The sequence below is a fragment of the Mizuhopecten yessoensis genome, unplaced genomic scaffold (assembly GCF_002113885.1).
Source record: "Mizuhopecten yessoensis strain PY_sf001 unplaced genomic scaffold, ASM211388v2 scaffold10679, whole genome shotgun sequence".
Lineage (NCBI taxonomy): Eukaryota > Metazoa > Mollusca > Bivalvia > Pectinida > Pectinidae > Mizuhopecten > Mizuhopecten yessoensis.
The window spans coordinates 1-13,676 of NW_018408667.1; the positions used below are offsets into that span (position 1 = coordinate 1).

General features: G+C 37.6%; 2 protein-coding genes across 3 annotated transcripts in view; one reads left to right on the plus strand and one right to left on the minus strand.

The window, feature by feature from the left end:
* Positions 1-1,342: 1,342 nt before the first annotated feature.
* The window catches only part of LOC110461799 (beta-1,4-mannosyltransferase egh-like), a 32,642-nt gene continuing 20,308 nt past the window's right edge, over positions 1,343-13,676 (minus strand). The window contains exons 1-2 of one of the 2 annotated variants that reach the window (XM_021515468.1): positions 7,743-7,971; positions 1,343-5,215 (exon numbers count right to left, since the gene is read on the minus strand). In XM_021515468.1, the coding sequence (XP_021371143.1) occupies positions 3,775-5,160 (1,386 nt within the window). In that variant the 5' untranslated portion in view covers positions 5,161-5,215; positions 7,743-7,971 and the 3' untranslated portion in view covers positions 1,343-3,774. Of the gene's footprint in view, positions 5,216-7,742; positions 7,972-13,676 lie in introns of those variants that run through there. The other variant, XM_021515469.1, reaches the window with a different exon arrangement.
* Positions 9,793-13,676, plus strand: part of LOC110461798 (copper-transporting ATPase 1-like) — a 67,252-nt gene continuing 63,368 nt past the window's right edge. Inside the window, exon 1 of the mRNA XM_021515465.1 lies at positions 9,793-9,895. The gene's annotated coding sequence lies outside the window, so the exon portion shown is untranslated. The remainder of the gene's footprint in view (positions 9,896-13,676) is intronic.

Sequence of the window (13,676 nt, forward strand, 5' to 3'; positions counted from 1 at the left end):
CTAAAACAGATCTGATCTTGAGGCCCACCTAGGTAAGATCTTCATATGTTCCAATTAAAATAGATCTTATCTGCTGGACTGAGTCATGTAAACGGTGAATGAAGTTTGTGTGTGTGTGTGTGTGTGTGTGTGTGTGTGTGTGTATTAAAAAGCTTACAGTGTTTATTATGATACTTTCAACATTTACATCTTAGTAATACTACACTGTTTCAATTTTGTTATGAAAGAGCCACTTTCAGATGTTGGAGTCATAAATATATTTAATCAAAAACCTAAACGGTTAAGATATTTGCGATGATTAATTGACAAAATATGGAAAAACATGAACCCTTGAAAGAAATGAATTCTGAAGAAAACGCTATCAGGAAAACATAACAATTTTTTGTCAAAATCTCAAAGAGATGTAAAATTAAAAACATATCTTGGCTATAAATACATACATGTTAAAAATCAACCCAACATTTTACCTCCAACATACACATGTACTACAACATGTCAAGTTTCAATGCATCATGGTATCATCAATGCATCATGGTATCAACACTATACGTAACATTGGACCATGGGAATGATTGATACATGGATTAAAATAGACATACTCAAAATCTGTCATTTTAAAAATCTGTTTGAAGAAAGCTTGACATTCTTTATATATATATATAGCTACTAAATGATTAAAACTAATCCTAATAATCTCTCTAATAAAATATATCATAAAATAAAAGTAATACTGTTTCTGAAAAAGCTGTAATCACTGAAACCCTTCTCCTCTTAACAGTCCAAAATGTTTATAATAAACAAGAGGTAAAAAAAGGTCAGTACTGCTTACTTGTTATTCTGCTGGCAAATGCATCTCATAGCCTTCAATGTAGGTCAAGGTCTAAACTTGATGGCAAGAAACACTACAGCAATATCTCACTCCACAACTATTGTTGGATGATTGTAAATTATTTCATCTGAAACTCATGGACCTTTAGAACAAGCCTTCAAAGACCTTTGACCTAAGGGATCTTACATAATTAAATAAATGTAACAACTTAATAAATAAAATAATAGTACCTAACCATCCTTATATGACCTGGCTGTTGTGAGGATGTTTAACCCCAAGCAAACAAACAAATACAACCCAAATATTAGACCCCATCTAGGGGGTTCATTTCATCAAATTTGGCAGCACTCCACTCAGAGATCTGAAGACCAAGTATCACATATACTATCTCTCTGCCTTAAACTTGTGCGTATAAGGAAGAAGTTCCAAGAAAATATTGACGCAATGAGGACAACAAAAGAGTTGAACACCATCACATAAAATTTAGATCTCAGATTGTGAAGGGAGGTCTGGGCGAGCTTNTTGGTGTTTGTGAGGGGGTCTGGGTGAGGTAAGAATGCCTGTAGATGTCCTTGGTGTTTGTGAGGGGATCTGGGTGAGGTAAGAATGCCTGTAGATGTCCTTGGTGTTTGTGAAGGGAGGTCTGGGCGAGGTAAGAATGCCTGAAGATGTCCTTGGTGTTTGTGAGGGGGTCTGGGTGAGGTAAGAATGCCTGTAGATGTCCTTGGTGTTTGTTAGCTGTGGAGATCTGAGTGAGAACAACTACTTATACATGTATATGAGTGTCTCTTAACTTGTATTCTCAGTTTTAACAAGAGTACATGTAAGCGTATTTTGATACTTTGTGTTTAAGAAAGAATATTTCGTAAAAAGTCACAAAAATAATGATGTCTTTTGCATTTGTTTGGATCCTTGGAGATTCATTGTCCAGAAAGTTAAAACAAACAGCTATCATCAGATCTATAGATAATAATGGCTCAATCATCTACAATGTATGTCTTAAACCCCTAAAACTGTATGCCATTAACAAATCTAACCTTATATATATTCTTTGACTGCAAAATTGCTATAATAGAAAGGTTTAAAACCAAATGTATGTTTATTTACAGTAAAATCTCACAATACCAACATCATTTGTTAGGCAACATTGTGGCATGGTAAACTTAAAAGGAGTTCAACAATATATCAACGGAGATCTATTAAGGAAAAATATTCAGAAAAAAAGTCGATGTTGAAATACAATGGCAGTAAGTGAGGTAGAAAAAAGAAAAAAAAGACATTATATATCCCTGCTTTACTGGACATACTGAGCCATTGATAAAAAAAAAGGTTTGGTATGGACGGCTGTGTACAAAGCCCTTCAGTGTAATAGACTGAGAAAGTAAATATCATAGATACAAGGAGTTATCTAAAAACACAAGTACCTGAAATATCTGCTAAAAGGGCCACTTCTGTTATCTCATCTCAAACAGTGTGACCAGTTGGACCCAAGTTGTTCATTAAAGAAAGAGGGACAGGTATAGTGATCTACTAGTGATGTTTTCTAGAGAGTCTAAAAACAGATTTCCTTAAACCTGCAGTGCATGTAATTCCAGATTACTTTTCATGTCATACTTCTACAGCACAGCAATTAGGTATGTATCTAATAGTGTCCTTATGTACGGGGTGTTACTTACATGTATATATAGAAAACACAACTAAGGTAAGTCTTAGTGGGCAGTCTTTATAGACAAGTTAGGACCGTGACGGAAAGGAAACAACACCACCGTACTACGATTACACTAGAACTGATCCAACCAGTCATACTTTATGTCAAAAACATCCCCCCAAAAAATCCAATTATTGACGTTATCTTTTCTGTCATTCCTTTGAATTTTTCATAAGTAAAAATCTATTTGTAATAAAGAGAATAACTGTGAGTAGGTGATAAATCTTTGGTGACCGCCATTGCTGTGTACTTGTGGAAGTGTTTGTCAGCACATGTACAACTAACAAGTAGTGACTAAAGAGCAGGGGAACAGGTTCTGTACTAGGGGATCTGGAACAAATACGACCCTCTGGAAAATGACCTAATGCAAGGCTAAATGTGTCTAAATTTTCTGATATGAAAACATTTCTTTACAAAAACTTTATTCTTGAATTTTTTTAGGGACAAAAAGGACATAAACCATTTAGGTTATATTTGTCTTGGAGGGGGGGGGGGGGGGGACACTTATGTAATTTGTGCACATTTGAGATTTTCCAGATGTAAAAAAAGTATACAAAAATTGTACAACCTTGATTATTTGCACATGTACATTATATGAAGTTATGGACATCACCATAACAAAAACAAATAATAGTTGTCATATCAACAAGAAAGCAAAATATACATATGTTCATGTACCATCCATACAACAGCATCACAAAACTCAGGATTAACTTAATGCTTTTTATGGCAGTGTTTGATTGGGAATAAAAGTTTGAAAAAAAATTGTATATTTTAACAAAACACAACAATATTAGCAATATAACACCTTAAATACTGTATAATATACCTTGATTTTTCCCATATGCATATATATTGATGTTAATTGTTGAAAATTCCTATTTGGAAAATATCAGATGATGTTGTGGAAATGCAGAGTAAATTTCATGGAAAAGATTTTTACATTGATAAGCCCTAAATACAGCCCCAACAATATTGGCCAGATATATATGTACCCACTGTAGTCTGCAGACAACCAATCAGTAAGCATTTCATTTGATAATGATTTTACATACAGTATATTGTTTGAAAAATATGTACAAACAAATGAAGAGTTTAGGACTGACAACAGAACATTAACACAACTGGGGAAACATGAATAATGTATGGTAATTAGTCAAACTTTGTACTCTGGAACAGAAGGAGATTCTGGTACACACACAGGCATGATGTGTCGGTTATGGCAGATGATAGTTTGTTAGACCTCTATGCGAGAAGGCGTGGTCTCTTTTTTGACAATGTGGAATCCGCCTTGTTTCCGAGAGATGAGAGCCCATGTCACTCCGCAGGTCTCCATCACGATACAAACAGGCATCAGTAAAATGGGACAGATACACAGGAACAAAAACTTCAGCAGTCCAGTCCTGCGATAGTTAAATGATTTCACTGCTCCGAACACAAACAGGAAGAGCATAACTCCACCCATGAAGCCACACAGGAAGTTGATGATGTTGGGCATCGGCAGTGGGTACAATGGCACTAGAACTAGGTTCGGCACGGTGATGGGCATGACTAACCAGCTAAGAACCATCACTGAGATGCCAAACTTGTTCCTGGCCGGGATTTGACGACTAAGAAGGACCATGATGATGCCTTGTACCCAACGTTTCCGCTGACGAATGAAGTCCATCAAAGAAAAGGTACTTTTTTCCCACATTTCACCCTCAATGAACCCAAACTTGTATCCTTCTCGCCAAGCACTCAAAGCAAAGAAACAGTCCTCAGCGATGCTGCCCTCAGATCCAAAATCAAAGGTTATCTTTTTCTCCGCAGCGACATTTGCTACCACGTAACTTCCTTTCCAACTAAACAAAGGTTTATGTAAATATTTAAGAGTGTATCTGATGATTCCGTAGTCTACCCCTACACGTACTAAATCGGCAATAGTTGTTATCCAGTTAACAATTTCTTCATTGGCATATGTGATGACACCCTGGCCAAAACTGTATAGTCCCTCTTTTATAAAATTGATTATTCCTATAACACAGGATTCTGTTAACAGCGTTTCCTCATCCAAGTGAATAATCCAGTCATTATCTGATAATACATTTACACTGTCCTCCAGGCAGTACTGTAGAGCGCGCGCTTTATACAGACAGCCGTTCGCTGATTGATACTGTGCTGGTACAACCACCTCACGAGTACGAGACGATTTAGTAAGGTTGATTGCTGTGTCAGTCACTACTTCAAAAATATAATTATCAAGGCCAAGCTCTGAACATATGGCGATATTACGACTAACATTCTTCCTGACTAATTCGGGAAAGGTCCCACGTGTTACAACTCGGAAGCAGAGAAATGGTCCAAAAAGTGTGGAGGACTTCACTTTGGGTTTTTCAGGGAATGTGTTGAACATGACTATTCCAAGGAAGTTACATATTGATAAAGGCAATGGTACCAATGTCAGAAGTCTCATTATATACATCAATATGGTCGGCCATTTCCCGTACTTTTTATACGGGTCAAAGTCCTGCCATATACCTGGACCAAAAGTTCCAGTCATTACAATGAATATGGCAAGAATGGTGAAGAGAATGCATAGTACAAGGAGATGGAGAACGCCGGACTGATGGACAAACTTCATCCTGATGTTGTAAAGATTGGCTACAATGTACCTCAATGTAAATCCTCAGCATCACCTACAAAACAAAGAGTCGATAATGACATTTTTTAAAACAGAAAATGATATCCATATGTATCGTTTCCTCAACAGAATAATATTCCTATCAAAACTAGGCATATCAAAGTTGCCAAAACTATCTAAAATAATATCACTTTTTATTTAGAGTAGATACCATCAACTGTATAGCAATTTTAGCAAAATAGAAATGAGTATGTTAAGTAATGCTATACATGTACTTTCCATTTTGGGTACCTTCACATTATACCGATTTGGTTAGGTGGTGTTATACTTTATACATACAAATAATATAGTCTGAATAATGAATATGCTTCTTGATCAGTCGAGTTCACAAACGTGACCATGTGCCACGCCATTTTTGAATATTTTGTCTGGCGACATTTTGTTAACTGTACAGGTCAATATTCACAGCTAAAAGATGTGTATCGATTAGGTTGCCTTACAAGCGTCAGCTGTAGAAGGACTTTCCCTTTAGGTCATTGGTAAAGGATCGGGCTGGAGAGCCAATGGTTGCGGGTTCGAGCCCCAGCGAGGGCACTATCTTATCTCTATTCCTCGTCCTACTACAAATTGGTGCCGTTGACCCTCTCTGTTCAAGGTAGGAGAACCCTTGGTGGGGAGTCAAGAAACTGGGTTAGTGTATGAAAAAAAGGGGGAATAGTGTAAAAGATGTGCATTGATTAGTAGGTTGCCTTACAAGCGTCAGCTGTAGGTAATTTCCCTTTAGCTCAGCAGTAGAGCATCGGGTTGGAGAGCCAATGGTCGCAGGTTCGAGCCCCAGCGACGGCACTATCTTTATCCCTATTCCTTGTCCTCCTACACACATACAGTATATATGCCATGCTACAAACCGTAAAATTCAAATCATCGTAACTCGGTCATTCAAGTTTTAACCCCTTGAAATATTCATTGTCGTCGATTTCTAAATTATCAGATAATTAAAAGATTTCATTCCAAATGTCACATTTAGTAAATAATGTTCGAAATTTTTGTAGAATTAGAAAAAAAATATCAACAATCGCGTTGTTGAGATATTAATTAAAATATCTTTATATTCGATTCCTTGATTGGGTTTTCAGTCCAGGTTCGGGAGCAGCGTACAAGATTTACCGGGGACCCGCCTTGTTGTTGGTTGAAGATGGTTTAAAGTGTCACTGCATGTGTGACTGCTGCTCCATCCCAAAAGTTAAACAAGAGGCCCAGAGGGGCTGTATTGCTCACCTGGTTATTTAAGCAATCATGGCAAAAAATTCTCAATGAAAGTATTACTGCAAAGTCTTAAGGATAGGGCATGTGTATCCAAGTCTTCATGCTAAGCAAAATGCATTATACTAGGGATAGGGTCTCAAAGGTTAATTATGACCCAATGAATTAAGTCCCTAAGGGCCTGTCCAGACCACAGGGTCAATTCAAATATCATGACCCTATTCATATCTGTTTATGCCAAGTAATTATGGCTAAAGGGTAGGCCGGGGATCTCAACGTTTTTAAAGTTATGACCAAGGATCAAGTTCCTAGGGGTATGGCCCTATATTAGCGTATAAATAAAATAAATAAATTAGGGCGAAAGGGATTTAGGGCGAAACAACCTTTAGCGCGAACAGGATCTTGGGCGTAACAGCTTGTTACCCTTTGTCAGGTTGGGCGTTGTGCCCAACCTGACAAAGGGTAACAAGCATATGGGTAATAATCCTGCATTTGGGTAACATCTTTGTATGTTATGGTTGAATGCACTTCGAATCTACTTTCACTATCCTATATAAAAAATATTTTTTTTGTACTTCACTATCTTTATTAAAAATCGCTATTTATATGGTTATTATAAACAACTTTTGGTTGAACGTTTCGTGTTTTGACATTTTCCGTGATTTTAGATGTCCCGACTTTTCTAAGGCTTCAAAGGTCATGAAATACTTTCAAAACCGAAAACTGTTCAACCAAAAGTTGTTTGTAATAACCAATAGATATGGCGATTTTCAATAACGTAAGTGAAGTACAAAATTTTGATTTTTTATATAGGATAGTGAAAGTAGATTCGAAGTGCATTCAACCATAACATACAAAGATGTTACCCAAATGCAGGATTATTACCCATATGTGCCGTTGTGCCCAACCTGTTTGTACCAGGTGAGCTAAAAAGAAATGATCGGCATACAATACTGGACCTGAATACATTTATATAGTCATATTGGATAACACCACTATCAAATTTGAAATTTACAGAACATGGGTAGTGGTTAGTTACCTACATGTAGCTGTTTCTTGGGTTGGTGTAAATTTTGAACAAATGAATTACATAGGACAAAAAATACAACCGGTTAAATTGATAAATACGATTTTATCTTAAATTTAAAATCCAAATCACAACATCCCAGCCATGTCACGTGTACATGTGAAAGCGTCGATGTTCAGTGCAGGAGATTCATCGACTGAAAAGCCGGAACTCGGAAGCTTTAGTAATTGTAAAAACTGTAAAAAAATGAATGATTGTGTAACTTTAAATGCGAGGAAATCGAGTCTTGTACCTTTAAAATATGATAAAATACGCTAGAATCCCTTTCATCTCTCCATCATCAACTCATCCGCCATCATCTTACACTCGGAATTCATCTCCTTTTATCGGAACACCTTTTGACGGTTCGTACCTAAAAGGCGACAGGAAGCGTCGTGAAAGAACATGTATCGTACGGACGATATCAGTGCTATGACTAGAATTCTATGTCTCTGCTGAATTATATTACATTCGGAGTTTCACTGTGATTTGTAGAAAAAAAAATGACTGAGATATTATGATTTTTTATGATCAACCTCATATATGGTGGTTAACTAAAAATCAGATTAGCTACCAGAACTGACAAGAACTTATTGGGCTTTACAGATGTAACCAGTTATGTAAAATACTGTTCATGTAGCATAAGGATTTCAGACTGTAAACCAATTAACGGAGTCAGCGACATCAGAAGATGTGTTGTTTGCGTGAGTCTGACTATCAATATAGGAAGACAGGCAAGTTCGGCCACAGACTTAACCGTGGTTCGGCTATTATTAAAGGCGTTCTGGACTGTAATGGCATTTTTTTCAAATGTGTGTGTATCAACATCATTTGGAAGAAAATGTCCACACCTTTCATGTAATAATAACAAAAGGGCAAACACGTCCGTATTTGAAGAATCATTTACCTTTTTTTTTGTCGGAACATTGGATGTATCATGGACTTATAAAGACGTCGTTGGGCAAGTTCGGTCAGACTGTCTGGGGTAAGTTTGGCCCACGTTGGAATCAGCATAATTGTCTTTCAAAGACACTTAACTGCTTTGCACTTTTTTGAAAGAAACTACAAAAATTAGGACTGACTTCTGATCATCCAACCCACAATCCTTATAATTGTTATAGAGCTATGCCCCTTATGTTGATGTCAGTCTTCTGTAAACTATTGTCCTATGACGTCTTAAAGAATTTCACGACTTCCGATGTACTGCATGGACCGAACCTGCACCGATATCATGAGCCGAACCTGTCCCAAATTGACATTTAAATAAATTTGTGTATCACAGCAATACGAAAACCAATACCAGGTTTGTAATGTATATCGTCATGTGAAGCTGCTAGTGTGTTACATGTATGCTAAGTAGCAATTCGGTTTACAGATCGGTTTATAGTCGGTTGTAACAATGGCCAACACTACAAACACGGCGCTGTCACACAAGACTTATCCTTTTTCACAAAATTATACACCAAACAGTAGCCATAAACCCAACACATATACTCACACCGGTAGACCATCGTACCAGACATGCACGCCCTCACGCATACAAACACATATCTGCTACAAAGGACACCTACACATAGTCATTCTTTCCACACACAATAACACAATGGAATCTACAATGCACAACACTAGAGGACTTCAAGGCACACTTACCCTATGCAGCCGTTGAAGCCCTCATCACACTCTAAAACATACCCCAGTTTTTATCTTTTATCTATACCTTGCACACAAAAAATCACACAAAAATCCCCAACTAATCACTGTAGATAACCCCCTTTTCACGCATTTGCATTAGGACATGTGTGTCATTTCATTTTCTTCCATATTTTAATAAACATAAACAAAATTGTAAATAATTTATTGTAAAAAGTCAAAATCCTGGCGAATCTGCAAAAGTTTATGCAAGGCTCGCCTGAAAGCATCTGATTACAGGGCCGACATTATTGCATAACGAACAACTCTGGTCCAACCGGTTCAACCAGTTGGATCACGATAAACGAATGCGGCTTAATTTGCCTGCTAAAAGGGGTAATAACTTATATGCTTTTATCAAACCCTTTTCATATTTAATTAAGGTTATCATTTTGTTATTGCTGCGAAATACTAGTTTTATTATGTGACTGATATGTATAAATTAATGCACGTGGGTTAGGAAAATATCAGGAAGATATGACAGTATGAATACACCGTAAACGAACAACTTTAGTCAAACCGTTTGCAAAAACATGTTGACATGAACTTATTCCCGGACGACAGAATTCCGTGTTTTAGTCCTTCCCCTATTTTCGAAGCCGGAAGTAAGTTAATACACAACAACATCCTGAAGTATCACAGGTGATGTCAAAATATAGAATATCCGTGTCAATAATAAGGATATACAGCAACATTTGTAACTTTGTCCTCCAGCAGGTAAGACTAACATTATCAATTTTCTAGTCGTTGTCGTCGGTTTAATATCTGAATCAACTGCATAACTCTTAAATTTGCCAGTTCTAATCGTCACTAATTACCCATCAAATCGGGACAGGATCCAAAACGAGACACTTGTGGGAAAACGGCCCAAGAAACTGTCATTCAATAACATAAGAAGAAGAAGAAGAATTACCAAAACGAGACTTTCCTGATTTACGTGCCGTGCGACGCTATTTATTTGGATTTCATTTTCAAAAGTCTATTTTATCAAAACTAATGCTCGTTTGGAGAAGAATTTTAAACAGAACCCTCGTTGACTCTAAAATATTTCAACTAAGTATATCTTCTGCCGATATTGATCGTCTATCCCAAAGTATTCGCCAAATTACTGGAAGTGGCCCTTTCAGGTTACAGTAACGCCGGTTCAAGGGCCTACGTATCTCTGATGGTATTTTGCGTTATTTTTATAGAACCACGCACCCGAAATATCAAATTGTGATAGAAATGAAAAGTGGAATTAAAGGCATTTTGGTCTCTATTGAGTATAACATAAATTTATCTAAAAAGTGTCCCAATTTAGGTACAGTGATGTTAGGCCTATTTTGACATGTCTTTACTGTTGAAAGTAAGCAACCAAGAAAAGAACTTGAATGTTACTTTAATGACAAGGGTTTGATGAAACTTACTGACTGTTATGTTGATCGGAAACACTGGCCATAACTAAAACAATGTACAAGGTTGGAAGTTTTAGTCCAGGAAAGCAATTGCAGTACATTTGCAATTATTATAGCTTCTGGATGTGCATTTTAATACTTCTATAGAAATATGTGACTTCCGATGCATATTGATACAGAAGAAATAGTTTTCAGTTATCTTGTAATTTATTAGTTAAAATTGTTAATGGCCATGTAACATGTCCTATGTTCCATTGATATGGACAACGCCTTTTAAGGGTGTCTTGGTGTCTTTATTATGGATACATGAAGCCTACAATTACAATAGAAATACCTTTTAGGTCTACATATATGGACAATTGTAGGTATGAATATAGATTAGTAATTACATGAATCCAAATAGATAGTTTAATAAATAGATAGACACAATTAATGATAAAATGAACACTAAATACAATTGTATCACCAGGTTAGTCTATCTTACCAGGTTTCAACTTGAGTTCATGACTGTCCGTCTCTGTGCCCTAGCTGAGAGTGATAGGATGAGGGGTTGTGGTGTGTGAGGAAATTTACCTGTGTTACATATATTACATACTTTGACTGGAATTTTCATGCTTGACACACAATTATGAACCTTAATGACACGAGGGCAAACTGTATATTTCAGGTCAGAATTGATGGTATTCTCTGTAACAAGTTTTTTTGTATCTGGGTCAAGTAATATTTATTAAGGAAGGGTTAATAGTATAACTGGATTTAACCTCTTTGACTATTTTGGCTGATTTTCATAAATAAGTTTATGTAAAAGTATCTTTAGTCAACTACCATATTTCCAGTACGTGTGTTAAGTGAACATCACCCTATAGGTACCACTCCATAATGTCCACCTTATAATTACACGATAACATGAAAGTTAAATAAAACAAGAGGCCCAGAGGGCCTGAATCGCTCACCTGGATATCTAATTATATAAGCAATCATGGCAAAATATTCTCCAAATGAGATCCAAGGGAATATGCCAGACCCCAATGCCAATTCTTGTAGTATATGTCTGTATTAGATTTTCCATACCCCGTAATTTAATGTATGGTTATGGGTGGGGATCTCAACTGTTTCCAAGCTGTGACTCAGAAACTAGGTCCCTAGGGTTGTCGCAAGATCCCAGGATCAATTCTCATATCATGACTGCATTCGTCTCTTTTTGTCCAGCATTTGTATTTATAGTCTTGGGGTGGGGATCTCAACCGTTTCAAAGTTATGACCCAGGGGTTAAGTCTGCAAGGGTGGGGCAGACCCTGGGGTCAATTCTAATATCATGACTGCATTCGTCTCTTTATGCCTAAATATGATCGATATCCATGGCATATTTCTACAGTCGTTTATGGCAATATAGCCAAATTGCCCCCTTTTGGCCCCGCCCCTCAGCCCCCTGGGGAGTCAGCCCAACCATTTGTACAATTTGAATCCCCACCACCTAGAGATGCTTCCAGTCAAATATGGTTGATATCCAGTGCATAGTTCTACAGAAGAATTCGTTTGTAGCAATATAACCATATTGCTCACTTTTGGCCCCGCCACTCAGCCCCTTGGGAGGTCAGCCCAAACATTTGTACAATTTTGAATCTCCACTACCGAGGGATGCTTCCAGTCAAACATAGTTGATATCCATCTCTTTGTTCAAGAGAAGAAGTCGCTTGAATCAATATATCCCAATTGCCCCTTTTTGGCCCCACCCCTCAGGCCCCTGGGGAGCCAGACCCCCGGTTTATACAAAATTGGTTCCCCTTTACCCAAGGATGCTTCACACTAAATATTGAACAAATCCTTTCATTCCTAAAGAAGAAGAAGGATTTTAAAGAACTTTCTATTTCCCCTATTGGGCCCTGCCCCTCAAAACCCCCGGTTTATACAAAATTGGTGTACCCTAAGGCTTTTACCCAAGGATGCTTCCAGACTAAATATGGAACAAATCCTTTCATTCCTACAGAAGAAGAAGGATTTTAAAGAATTTACTATGTGTTTCCTATTGGGCCCCGTCCCTCAGGCCCCTATGGGGCCAGACCCACGGTTTATACAAAATTGGTTCCCCTTTACCCAAGGATCTAGTAGCGATTTTTAGGAAAAGTTGACGGACGCTGGACAACTGACGCCGGACGCCGCGCCATGGCATAAGCTCACTTGCCCTTCGGGCAGCTGAGCTTTAAACCTAAATTTTCCAAAATACCTACATTTTCCAATATTTGATAGGTGCCATCTTTATCATTCCTTCAATTTTTGAAGACAATAGGTTCTTAATGATATGAAACACAATATCAAATTATGATAAATAATACTACCAGTTGTAAAACATCTAATTCACACTAAGCCCATTATAATACTCTGGGGTTTGGGAAAGAGTAAACTTTTGTTACTTTTTCTTCCTCTGCCAGTCAATCGTCTCCTCCCATCAGATCCTGGTATGGTTAACTTGATCTAAAGTATGAGGCAGGGTTTAAATGTACATAGGATCCTGGTTGCCTTCTAGCTTTATGCTAGGGTGAATATCAATATCCCTTAAGATCCTTCCGTACCACAGTGGACTGGGTAGCTAAGTGTAGCTGGTTCAGTCCCGTTACAAATGGTGTCCTTGGCCCTTGAGCTATAACCTGGGTTGTTGTGGTGTTCAAAGGAGAGCAGTTTTAAAAAGGGGGAGTAGCTAGTGTGGCAGGTTTGAATTTTGTACATACAACATGTAGGATCATGGTTGCTTTGCACTGGGGGAATTCCCCATAAGCTCAGTCAGTAAAGTGACAAAATTGGAAGCTGTGGCTGCTAGTTGGATCCCCGGTGGAAGCACACTACTCTCTTTCCTGTCACACTTATCATTATAATGAAGGTAATTCAATAAACACTTGATTTTTCTGGCGTGATGTTATAATGTAACCACAGCTAAAACAGCTGGAGATTTTTCTGGCGTGATGTTATAATGTAACCACAGCTAAAGCAGCTGGAGATTTTTCTGGTGTGATGTTATAATGTAACCACAGCTAAAACGGCTGAAGATTTTTCTGGTGTGATGTTATAATCACTAGGGAATAGTTTTGGGGAAGTTTCCTCGCAAAGGG